Source organism: Adelges cooleyi, unplaced genomic scaffold (assembly GCF_023614345.1).
Source record: "Adelges cooleyi isolate 19-005CV unplaced genomic scaffold, UGA_ACOO_1.1 ACOO_flye_CR_arks_rails_tigmint_CR_PRNA_574, whole genome shotgun sequence".
NCBI lineage: Eukaryota > Metazoa > Arthropoda > Insecta > Hemiptera > Adelgidae > Adelges > Adelges cooleyi.
The window spans coordinates 1,458,026-1,471,706 of NW_026096268.1; the positions used below are offsets into that span (position 1 = coordinate 1,458,026).

The following is a 13,681-nucleotide window of genomic DNA, read 5'->3' on the forward strand; positions in this document are numbered from 1 at the left end:
AAAACAATGTTCCTTTTTTTAAAATTAGATATATTAAATCATATAATTCACATTAGCTAAATACAGAATGTAAAATTTTAAAAGTTAACCACTTCACTAAACCATAAAAAATATTTCTGGCTTCTTTTTGATAATTTATAACATGTTTGTATATTTTGTATAAAACTAAAATTAAACAATAGAGATCAAAAAATATTTTTAACACCTATTTTAATAAAAATAGGTGTTACATATCAATAAAATGTTATATTTAGTAAGTACAATTTACACGTTAAAATAAAATATAAAAATAATTATTAAACAAATAAAAATATTTAAAACGAACAAATTGTTTAATCAGCTTTTATAATGGCATTCTGTTTATCCTGTAAAAAAATTATATAAATAAACATATGTATAGTGCTTATACTAAGGTAGTCATTTAAAAAAAAAAATGTTATATTGATATAAGCCGTGACACACCTTCAATGTTATTAGTTAAATTAACTCGCCAAGAGTTGGGTTTCATTTATGTACTTCAATATGTTTTTGTCTTACAAAACTTATTTTCTGCTTTGTTTATTTTATAAATACTTTGTAAATGTACATCTATATTCTATAAGCTCAAAAATGCTTCTTTACAGAAACTGTACTAGACAGGGAGTGATAACAAATTTACGTTACACTATTATTACCTACAAGGAACTACTCAATAAGTGTTTTTTTATAGCTAGCTTCACACTATAGGCTGAATACTTTACGTTAGAGTTGAATTCCAACAACACAACAAACATTTGTACTTATCACTACAGGAGAACAGTTCGTTGGGGCCACATATGGTCAATAGTGTGGTTACAGCTTATTTGAAAGAGTGAAAAAAACAAATTGTGTAGAATGTAGTACATCTTATTTTAAAAATATTTATTTAATTTTAAAATTTTTGACTATTACATAATTTCTTACAATTGAACATCTCAATATTCTAATTTCAGATATTTCATTATTCCTTTCAACTCTTATTTTAGGACCAATATTCACTAATATATAATATCATTGTTGGCCAACTGCCATTTCTAGATTTGATTAACTCTACTAATTCTCAATGAAATTTTTTTTTTACCACATACATTTCAAAAACTCATATTTGCTCCATCATACATAATATACATTTCTTATTCACTTCTCCCTAGTCTTCAAAAACCAAACTTAAATTATTATTATTCTCTCTAGTATTAATGATTATATACAAAATAAACATTATTTCAACTCCCTTAGCCAAAATCAGATATTTTTTAAACATGGTATCACTAATTAAAAATAAAACTTTCGTTATACAAATTCTCAATTTTCATTATTAAGTAAATAATAAAGAAATTAATAACAAGTCTTCAACTCTTATAAAACAATATTTTTATGAAAATAGCAATAATAAATATTTGAGGTACCTATAGTATTACTTACACAGTTGTGTCCAGGTCATTAAATACTGTTGTTGTTTCACAAAGCAATGATTCTAAACAAGTTCTTTCCATAAGAATACCAATAGAAACCTCATTTACGCCCATTTTCCACAATTTGAATAATGAATTCTATAAATGTATAACAAAAATTAATTAATTAAATAAATATTTACTTATATTAAAAAAAAACTAATCAATTACCTCAGGATCTACCATATGATGTACATTAACAATGTTTTCACCATCAAATAAATTTGATATTTCATCTAAACGTTGTTTATCAGGATACATCACAGTTTTCTTACTTTTTTTAATTCGTTGCCAAATCCTAAAAACGAATAACAAAAATAATAATTTTAAATTAAATAAGAATAATTTAATCTTTTTAATTTAAGCACTACAATTCTGTTAAATTATTTTTTGCAAGTTTTTAACTGATGTTAAAAGTATTATTTCAGTAAAAGCGTGTGTTAAAACTTCTTCTTCTTCTTAGGCTTATAGCGGTCCATTTAGGACCATTGCCACTTTTTAATTTTAATGCTTTTCCACCTCTCTCTATCCAATGCCATGTGTTAAAACTGCACAATATATTTATAAGAGTTTAGTAAAAATGTATACAGTTTAAATTGGTTTTCACAAAATTGAAAGGGAAAACAAATTTGTTTGTAAGTGATTTTTTATTAAATGTAATTTGCTTCATTATAAACTTATGATTTGATAATTAAATGTACATTTGATTGGTTAATTCAGACAATATGTTGTAATTTTTTATTAAATCCTACAAATATTGTTACAAAAAGAAAAAAATATGTCTAGGATATAATTATGTTTATAAAATATATACACATAAATACACATGCATAGCCTATGTACAGGTGGGGCAAAAGATATGTATCGGTTTTGAAGGGCTGCAGTAAAAAAACTATTCAACTTAGAAAAATGAGGTTTATATTGTTCGATTCAGTAGACAATCTAGTATCTTACATCAAGTTTTAATGATTACATCACTAAATTGGTGACCATGAGCGCGCAGACCACCCCACGTCTCTCCTCAGAGAGACCAGGCGCTCACCAGATTTGAGCATTTTCGACTTTTTTCTTTGGGGATACCTAAAGTGTAACCACTATATTTTAAATACCACTGAATGGGTTACAATGAAATTAATACAGCATATTCTAGGCATGAAAAACTAGTCCTTAACTAAAGGATTAATCTAATTTAATTTAATTAAAGCTTTGTTTCCTTAAAACTTGTACATAAACTTTCAAAGGCCCTCATTTTGCTTAATTTGAAAAAAAAACACTACATAAAGTATTTATTTTATTTTAAATATACCACTAAGAAATACTGAAGGTTAGGTAACAATCAAGTAGATAATTTGGTCCCGACTTCATATTTTTATTTTTTATTTTCTTGAATACAGTGTAAAAACTTGGTATTATAAGTCAAATAAAAATTATCATACAACAGTTTAAAAAAAATTATTTTAAATGCCTACTTTTTCAACTCTCTGATTACCCTTAACCCTTTAAGTGATGTCAGCTAGAAGGAAGTAATGCGAAAGGTAATCCCAGCCTAGACATCAGTTTTACATCAATGTTAAGAATATGAAAAAAATTAGATTAATAATGAACATAATCCACTAAATATGATGACGTTTACACTAACCTTGATATTCGAATACGAGATACTTCATCTCCATAAACAAGAGACAAGTTGTTAATATTTATAATTTTTGAATTATCGTCATGATCGAGCAAAATTTCAAGCCTTTCTGGATTCATTACTATTGAAATATGTATAGTAGTAGTTTCACCTTTTTTTAACATAAACTCATTTGGCTGAATTACATCTTCCACTGAACTTCCTGAAATTTTTTTTTTTCAATTTTATTATAAAATTTATAAACATTAAAGACATTATACGATAAAATATTTTACCCTGAATAATTTTTACAAATGCAGTGGTATTTCCCGAGTTTGTTAGAGTAAATTGAGCTGAAAGGAGTTGTGGGTTAGGATTGAGCCACATATGTCCCATAGTATCTTCAAATACACCTTGGACAATAATATCAGAATATCCACAATACCCATACAAAGGGATCTAAATAGACAAGCAAACATTAACTTAAGTCTCATATAATGTTTACTAATAATAATTAGTTAAATATACTAACTACACGTTTATCACAATCACTACCATGTTGTCTATGTACAACAACTTGCCCAAAAGCTTCACCTTCATTTGAAGTAGATACAAGTACCACGCTAATTTTTTGACTTTCCATGGATTCCAACAATAATTTAATTTCTGATACTTGGTTTTCGCCAGATGATATTAGCTACAAGTCGCCATAATGTTTTTTAATATAATGTATTAGCAATTTTTATGTAAAATGTAATTATAATTTATTTCAATATTAAAAAAAATATTATGTTATACAAATACTATAAATATAATAAGAGTACTATAAAAATTGCATATCCAATAATTACTTTAAAACAGTTTTTGTTGTCCTTAATAAACAAACGTAACTTTTCCTTGTGTGCCCCACGATTACGTAATGTAAACGTTTGTACAGATTTTGTATTAGGAGGCACACTACCCCAAATAAGACTCGAACATGTAGATTCTAATTCTAGTTGACCAACTAATAACCAAAAACAAAGTTTAGATTAAGATATATCACTGATATAATATAATATACATACTCGCACTAGATGAACTTGTACTCCATGGAGATATAGGACGAGAAGATGGAACATTTGATAGAGAAAGTTCCGCTAAAAGATAATGTGATGTTTAGTAACATTATTAATATACTTTTAAATAATATACATTTACATAAACTATACCGAATATATATATATACATAATTTTTTTTTACTTAACCACCCCCCCCCCCCCATTAATGCTATTTATGTTTGCATTTGATTAACAAAAGAATTTTTCATTAAAAATATTTCGACTTATAGCTAGCTACTTTTTCGAAATTACTCTTGATATTTCACGATAAAAATTGTTTTAATCAATTTATAGCCCATTGAAACTGATAACTTGATATAAGAAAACGTATCATAACAAATATTTTAAAGTGTCATTTTATTGAAAATAAGAATGTTTTTTTTTTTTAAAAAGAAAAAAATGTTGATTAGTATCCGTAAGAATTTTTTTTATAGAAAAATAATAAGTTCCCATGTTAATCAAATGCAAAAATAAATTTATGAGGAAGTACTTAAAACTGAGGTAGGGATATGAATTTTGGAGATTTCTTTTTCTAAATCTAAAAAATATTAATGTTGGTTATTAAAATTTGTTTGAAAAATTTATTTTTCACGTGTTTACTTAATGGGGAAAATATAATTTTATATTTTCCACATTTTTTAATAGGGAATCACTTAAGATTAAACGATGAGAATAAGAATGATGGATAAGAACGATCCAGGAAAAGAGTTTATTTTGCATCACTAATAAAATAATTTTTTCTAAATAATAAACTACTGTAACTTACGAATATTAAAACTAGGTTCGTTTTGTTCTATTTTGATGTGTAAAACAAATTGTTTTTTTGAGGACTCAACTTGAAATAGTAAATCTTCCTCACTTGACATGAAAAATTTTTTTAAAAATGATAAACTGTTAAAAAATGAAAGTCTCTACTTAAAACTATTTATAATTATTTAATTAATAATTTTCACTAAATTTTTCTTTTATTTCTTTTTGGCTACTTAGAGGTCAATTAAGCTTATTTCCGTGATATAACATATCAACTGTTTACAAGCTAATTGGCGTAAAAGACACTTTTACAAAACTTGATTTTTTTGCAGATGAAGCAAAAGTGACACAAATATGCTTCGAATGAGCCGATCCCATTAAAAATATGATAATAATAATTTAGTTTATCAAGGTTTTCTTTTTCGTAAGCAACAAGCAACTTATATTTTTAAGCAATTTTTAAATTCTCAGCTCTCCTGAAAAATGCATAAAATTGTGCTTACGCAAAGTAGCCAGAAACAGTCAATATTAACTCCATAAATTCCTTTTCTTCACTTTCTCAGTAGTTTCACTAACAATAAGTCCTAACTTCTGAGTTCACCTCCTAAACTATATTTTCATATACTTTTCTAACTAATATTATAGGTGGCCCACTGAAAAAAATTTCAGCTCTATATACCGACACGGGACAGATGCTAGTATTATTGTTTTTAAATAACTTTCATACTATCATTTCTAAGCCAACATTTATTTCCAATATATTTATTTTATATCTCTATCCTTGCTTTCCTATATATGATTCACATACTATAAATACATTTTTTATTACTTAAGTTCCCTCTCTTCTTTGATTTACAGCATGTCTCACCTTCCTGTAATAACCAACACCTTAAAACAAAAATTTAAATGGCGAAATATTTGGCTCAAGTAAAATTTAATAAGATGTTTAAAATAAAAATATCCACTAATAATATGTTATACTTGAATTAAAATTTGAATTACTTTGAAAGTCACGGGACGTACTGTACATTACAATATAACATAACAATAATGTATACCAATATTACAAAAAATTATAAAAATAACCAAACTTACATATGATTGTAGGGTAGTTTCGAAAATTTACAGAAAATATGTATTTTTCCTTTTTTGTTTACAGTTAATTCTAGTTTATTTGGTTGGACAATTAGGTCTGAACATTTTTCTTTACTTTTCTTCACCAACACATTGATTGCCTGAACACTGTTATTTTGTACTTCTACAACACCTCTAAATGTAGTTTGTCCTTGCTTTTTTAAGATCAACGGATTCTGATCAAATGATATAGATGTCAAGCCCATACGGCCAGAAAGATTGGAAGAATATAGCAATGGAGAATAATTTTTTGATAATTCTTCCACAGAGTCTAATACGACTCTAAGCCGACTTGTGATTAATTTTGTTGTATTGTTTGTAAATGAAAAATCAGACGTTATAAAATTTACATTGCACTGCCATAATTCAGATGGCTCAATGATAGCCTTGGCTTGAATAACATCATTGCAGTCCTCCTAAATAAAATATTTATTTTAATAATAATTTAGTTACATACTTGGATTATTTACCTGACGTATGTTTAAAATTGACAAGGATGAACAAGATTACAGGAAAGTAAGTGAAAGCTAAGACCTAACCTACTCGTATAATACATTATACACATGTAATTATAGTTATGTTGGATGAATACATTATAATATGATTTTTGTGTATAAATTGTACAAAATGAAAGTAAAATATATTTTATTTTTTATTATAGATGAAAATAAAAATAAAGCTATGTTACCATTATTATAATATAAAAATCAATGGTTAATTATTATCATTTTTTTTTTTTAATATATATAAATGCTCTTGTTTACCTAAGAACAATTATAGGAAAACAATCCAAAAGTTTAAAAATGATCAACATGAATAGTTTTCTTAATTAGATTCTCTAAAAATGTGATTAAATAACGTTCATAATTATGAAAAATAAATGGAGGTTAAAATATATCAATAATTTATGAGGAAGTCTACATACAAAGTACTTACAAACTAGTGGTGGGACTATTCGAATAAAAAAAATTTGAATATTCGAATACTTTATTCGCACGAATATTCAAATTTTTTATTCAAATATTCGATGGGTTATTCGAATATTCGATCTGATTTTCGAATATTTTATCATTTTCTTTGGAGGATTCATTAGATTAAAAAAAAATAATAATTAAGAGACAACTAAGGTGTTCTTGATCTATTTTTACTATTCGAATTATTTGATAACTATTCGAATATTTGAATTATTTTTATACGAATAGTATTATTCGATTATTCGAATAATTCGAATAATAGAAAAATTCGATTCGAGGTCTCAGCTCTATTACAAACATATTATTTTATTTCTTACACTTACCTGGCTAAGAATAAATTTGATTGGGACTTGGTACTTTCCGTTATTCATCAGTTCAATAGATACAGACTTTTTAGACATTTCTGGTACCATCCCAAAGTCTATGGAACCATAATAATTGTTCAACCATGATACCTAATGGGATTTTAGAATTAATTCATAAATTATAATTTTTAATACACCAAATTTTTTTAGTTTTAAAAACATACTTGAGGTTCTGCTGACTGAATTTGTAAATTTCTATAGATTTCTTGTGAATTATCCTCACTAATAAGTTTTACTTTAACATTTATTTTTCCAGACACCAAAGGAATAACACCTATCTACATTTATAATATACAATTTGTTAATATTGAAAATTAATATTGATTGTATTTATACATACTATAAATTGAGCTTCTGATAATGAAGAAATGATAATAGTTTTTTTTGAACACAGAACAGTAGCAATTTTTGTATTTGTATTAGTCATTTCATTTTCTAAAAATGAAGAATTTATTGGACTATTAACTAATACTTCCATCAAATGTAGTGTGTAGCTTGTATTTCTGGATAATCTATTTTCTAATGTTATTACAGCTTGAGAATATGTGCCAATACATACATCACCAATATCAAGAACATTGGAAATCACATCTTAAAATAATAATTAATAATTTATTATATTGTAATGATGTTACTATAACTAATGTATTATATAATAATAATGTTCAATGAATTGTTCATTTTCAACAATTTTTAAATTATAAATCGTTTAATTTTAACAATAAATTGAAAAAAATATTCTTTTATTTGGTTTTTAAAAATTACTATATTTGTACAATTTAATCTCTCATTAGTAGTAGTTTTTGAGTCAATTAACTCAATATGTACGTCCATTAAAAAGTAGCATGCTTCGTCTTATAAAAAAGTGTATGTTATGATACTTCATATAAATTAGCTTATTTCTTGTAATCGTAAAAAACTAATCAAGTTTTGCTAAAGAGTAGTTCTTTTTCGTAGTTTAAAAATTATCAAATATATAATAACAGTTATTGTAAGAATTGTTATTTAAGAAATATGATAGTTGAAAAAAATGAAAAATTACCTGTCCTGAATGTATATAAGCCCTCCAGTGTAAAACTATTTTTTTTTTTTTTTATATTATTTTTTAAAAGTAGTTTTAGCAATCACTTTATTTTTGCCAATATTAATTGAATTTAACTTATGCGTCCCATTACATCTTTAACACCTCCCCTAAGGTAGTTACATAATATACATGCTATATGAAAAGGATTATTCCATCACCAGATGGTAGTTGCTTTGTACTAGTGATGGAAATCCGAAAATCCAGATTTTTACAAAAAAAAAAAACGCTATTTAAGCTACTTAAAAATCATATAAGTGTTAAATAACTTTACAATATAAAGCTGTGTACCTAAGTAAAGTTTGTTTGATAAATATGTAAAAATAAAACAAAACTCCAAAAAGAATTAACTGCTTTTGAATTTCGGATTTGTTAAAATCCGAAAGCATTTTTAGACAAATTTACGAGTTTTTTTTTTACATTTTTATCAATAAATTTCACTTAAGTACACATTTTTACATTGTAATAGTATTTAATAATTAAAAGACTTTCAAGTGGCTTTTTTTAAAAAAAAATCCGGATTTTCGGATTTCCATTACTAATTTCTACTGAACAGTTTTAACCTATCAAACAGAGCTAACCCGTAAACGAGCGTCAAACCGGTGACAATGAGCGCATTATGTTATGTTACCAACTCTGGCTGCTCGCTCTCCTTTTAGTTCTAACTTATTAATAAAATAATAACTTACTAAAATCTTGTTGATTTGTTTTATTACATTTCTCTTGATATAATGCCTCATAACAATGAACTATTTTTGATATATTTGCAGACTTATTTAAAGAAATATTATCTTTGTATTCTTCATTACTAGTACTTAAAACTGAAAACTTTGTAAGATCGACTGAATTTTCAAATATTTTTGGTTTATAAGCGCAGTCTTCAAAAAATCCACTTATAGGTGATAAAGTAAAACGACAACATTCATTCTTAATAATTTTCTTTTCCTCGCTAGAAACATAATTTTAGAATGATCCTAATTATAATGAAAATTTAAAATTTGACTTACTCATTATATATGCTTGAAGTATAAGATATACTAGTATTTTCAATACAACCCAAACTGTCAACAATATTTTTCGTTGATTTTTTTTTGTTACTATGACCATTATCATTATACAAGTCATGATTTTCAATGTCTCTATGAGAATCAAAGAAACCCAGTTTGGATGGCACTAAATTCTTCTGATATTTAAGAGGACTATCAACTATATTATTTTCCATTCTGGAAAACTTTTTTTCAGGAGAACCAAATCTACTGTGTTCCAATGTAGAAAAAGCTATATAAAATAATTAAGAAGTTAGACAACTATAAAAACATGCATTAACATATTTTATAAAAAATATCAACGTTTACATAGATCTGCATGCTCAAGATTTTGTGATATATTAGAAAATCTAGTGGAAGTAGAAAGTCGTCTCTGAGGTAATCTAATAGATTTGTCCATTTGTGTATTTTCGCGAGAATCTACGATTTTAATAAATAATACAAATTATTTAACTTTAAATTCATTCAATATTGTGTTATAATTTAAAAATAATTTACAAGTAATGTAATACCACCGATTTTATAACATACATATAAGCTATATTATTATTAAAAATTACAGAATTTAGTGTAAAAAATATTATGTAAGTACACCTACATCTCACATAAATCTCATTTATCATTTCTCATTTATCTCACATAAATACTTGCTAGGCACTACTATATTTAACAATAGGATGACTTATCTGTAAATAACAAAATCAATGGTAATACACAAAAAAAAACAAAAGTGATACAATTTAAAATCCCTATAAAGTAACACATAAATTGCTTGAAAAAAAAATGTAAGCTAAAAACAAAACTGTTGACTTTGAAAACACTGAAATTTTCTTTGCATGATATTCAAAAATAGTATTACTAAAATATGTATGAATCATCTTGGTTTGTTTATAAATAATTGCATTAAAATTGTTTTCAAAAATAATTATTTTTCATTATTATGAGTACTTATGACCATCAAACATACATGAATAATATACCCTAATGTTTAATCGCAAACTCACACATTTACAACAGAATACGATCCACAACTACTATAATATATATTAAGCTCTCTGTATAATATACACAGCATGGAAACTATTTTTACAAACACCATCTACAAGTCTTTTACAACAGAATACATAGGTTAAACTAATGTATTACACTTAAATTAATATAAATATTACAAAACTACAAGCATAAGTATCAAGCAAAATAATAAATAAATCTATATTTTAAACATTTCTTTGTAAACTAAAAAGGCAAAAGCATATTTAATAAAAGTAAACCCCATATAAGCTTCAACCAATTAGTAAATACATTTGACTGTACATAAAAGTAACACATTTAAAAATTATACAATATGCCTCATACTTTATTTATTTTTAGATAGCTTGTTAGCAAAGAATTGTATGTTATAATTCTGTAATTACCTCCTGCTAATAGTGCCTTGGTTAGATTCATTTTTTTTTCATCGTCTATTTTGTTACTTAACATTTCTGATATTTCAGATAGGCTTGTCATATTCATAAAATTACGAGATACGTGGGTATCAGTCCATGATGTTACTGAAGACATGGTTTTATATCCCATAGATATTTGTTCTAAATTAAAATCATTTAAACAATTATATTCACTTGTACAACAATTAAATTTGTCACGTATGGTGCAGTTGTATAATTTATCCAGACATTTTATTTTTTAATAATAGGGCTTAAAAAAATGTAATAACAGAACAAAATCTAAAATTCATAGTAACTATTTTTTTTTGTTTCTTTAGAGTAGAAACAATTTTATTTAAAGACTAATTGTTACCATTATGACTTTTATTTTGAGTATTGTTTTTTAAAAATGTATGTTGTTCTTGTTGTAATCCATTAGAAAAAGACTCATTAGTTATTTTTTTTTTGGAAAAATTGCTGACAATTCTTCTACTGGAACACTTTTAGCAGCAAAATATTTAGCAGCGAATGATCCATTCTCAAGTGATTGCCTAAACATTAACAGATCACAATTTTTTTTTTCAATTGCTACTCAAAATGTATAATGTAAAAAACTATCTGTGACATACATCTCTCCTTCTAATGTAAAATTGAACCGGCTCTCAGATAATGACCCATACTCTTTTCGATTAACTTCTTCAATTTCAGCTAAATTTTCTTTAAATTCACTACCTGGTATGAAGTCATCACTTGAGAATGAACTGCTATAATTATTAATACCTTGCATTGACCTAAATTAATTGCATACAAATTTTATGTTTATAAATGTATAAATATTTTTAATTAAAAATTCAATATCATTAAATTAGTAACTTACATATCTTTAAATACATTAGTCTTATTTGACAGTGATAGACGTGAACTTTTGTCATTGGCTGGTTTTTAAAAAACAAATTAAAAAAATAACAATTACAAAAACATATTAATTAAATGTTAGGTACAAGAATATTTTACCAATACTGTTTATCTTGCTTGATCTAGCAAGTGTCAACCTAGCTTGTAAGTTTTGACTCGACCGACGTTGTAGAGTAGGTTGTTCAGACTCAATATTATGTGGATAGTCTTCTTTTTTAAAATTTTGCACGATATCTTCAAAATATATTACATTATTATAGTTAAACATAAATAATTAGAATTTTATTGAAGAAATTTATATTTGACTTACCAGACATATTATCGAGTTCAAAAATGCCCAAAGAGGACTGTCCACTTAGTGAAGAATACAAGCTATCCATTTTTAAAGAATTTTTTCTATTTGTTTCATCAGTTAAGGATTTTTTTATCAAATCATTACCAGTTAGTTCATCCAAATACATTGTTCCAAAAGTATCGTTTGCATTCTGACTTATATTATAGTTTTCTAAAAGACTGTAAATATAATATTTCTTTATAGAGTAGATTTTTAAAATAAAAACTGAATGTTAATAGTTTGAAAGTAATAATAAAAAATGTCATTATTACTTAATCATAGTTTAGGCGAACGGATAATAGAACTCATGCCACGCTCACCTAAACCATTTTTCTGTACACCCATGTGTGCAAAAATCAATGCTAATGCTCATAATTTGTTATGTAAATTAACATGTTAATTAAATAATTAAACATGTGATATTAATAATTAAGTTCAAAACATATCAGCTCTTTTTTACTAATATCACAATGTTAAGTATAGGAGTTTTTAAATATGTATAAACCACTATAACTAAAAAACATAACTCTATTCTGAAACATACTCTATTCACTTCAAGAAGGAACCTCACCCATGCGGATAGGCCACAATCTCTCTACTCAGGATACAAGTTGGCCGCTGAGTAAAGTTCTTCTTAAAGTAAATTGAGTATAGATGATACGATTATAATATACTTTTTAATAATCTTTAATATAAAAAAAATAATAGGTATTATTGTAAACAAAAAAATTGTTTACTTTTCTTCTTACCGATTACGTTGGGGTTTAAGCACTGTAGAAGAAGCCTTAGGAACAGGATCCATCTCTCAAGACAGTTTCAGAAATCTAGAAAAAACTGTTAAGCAAACTTATGGTTAAATATATAGTAGATATAAAATCTACTTGAACCCTAAACCATAAAAATTATACACTTCTTGCGTACACGTGTTACGACAACGATGTTGTCATCTTCAGCGCTAACAACAGACTCCTGTCTGTCTGTTGTTAGCGCTGAAGATGACAACATCGTTGTCGTAACACGTGTACGCAAGAAGTGTATAATTTTCATGGTTTAGGGTTCAAGTAGATTTTATATCTTTACTTTAGTTTCAGAAATGTTTTATAAGATATTTAAACAATATAAAAACGTTGAATAATAACCTGATGAAATTTGATTGTTAAAATAATAAGTTAGCATTTAATCTATAGCATAAATTAAACATACTTAATCTTGAGTTATGATTGTTAGTTGTTTAACAAAATACTTATTCAAATCGGTTATAGTTTAAGTCACGAATCTACTTTTAACATTAATCTTACTTCATGTCTTAATTGCACTTAACAACTTTCTAGTTTTACGAATATTTAGAATTTAGTTTTAGAATTAAAATTTAGACGAGTAACTAGTTCCGAAATTCCAGTCCCAGTGACCACTGACCAACGTCCAGCACCAGCACTCTATTAGCATTTAGCAAGTGCCAAGTTACCTAAACAA

At 25.9% G+C, this 13,681-nt stretch overlaps 1 protein-coding gene across 1 annotated transcript; it reads right to left on the reverse strand.

Annotated features, from left to right (window-relative positions):
- Positions 1-105: 105 nt before the first annotated feature.
- Positions 106-13,681, reverse strand: LOC126843280 (uncharacterized). Its single transcript, XM_050580696.1, is given in 25 exon segments — positions 106-365; positions 1,441-1,568; positions 1,641-1,767; positions 3,109-3,307; positions 3,381-3,543; positions 3,617-3,781; positions 3,936-4,090; positions 4,152-4,223; positions 4,952-5,043; positions 6,031-6,485; positions 7,367-7,498; positions 7,573-7,686; positions 7,749-7,999; positions 9,179-9,438; positions 9,497-9,767; positions 9,839-9,955; positions 10,951-11,121; positions 11,333-11,416; positions 11,419-11,510; positions 11,589-11,750; positions 11,837-11,894; positions 11,974-12,108; positions 12,185-12,387; positions 12,958-13,042; positions 13,412-13,681. Coding segments are annotated over 24 exon segments (3,681 nt in total). The 5' UTR covers positions 13,011-13,042; positions 13,412-13,681; the 3' UTR covers positions 106-343.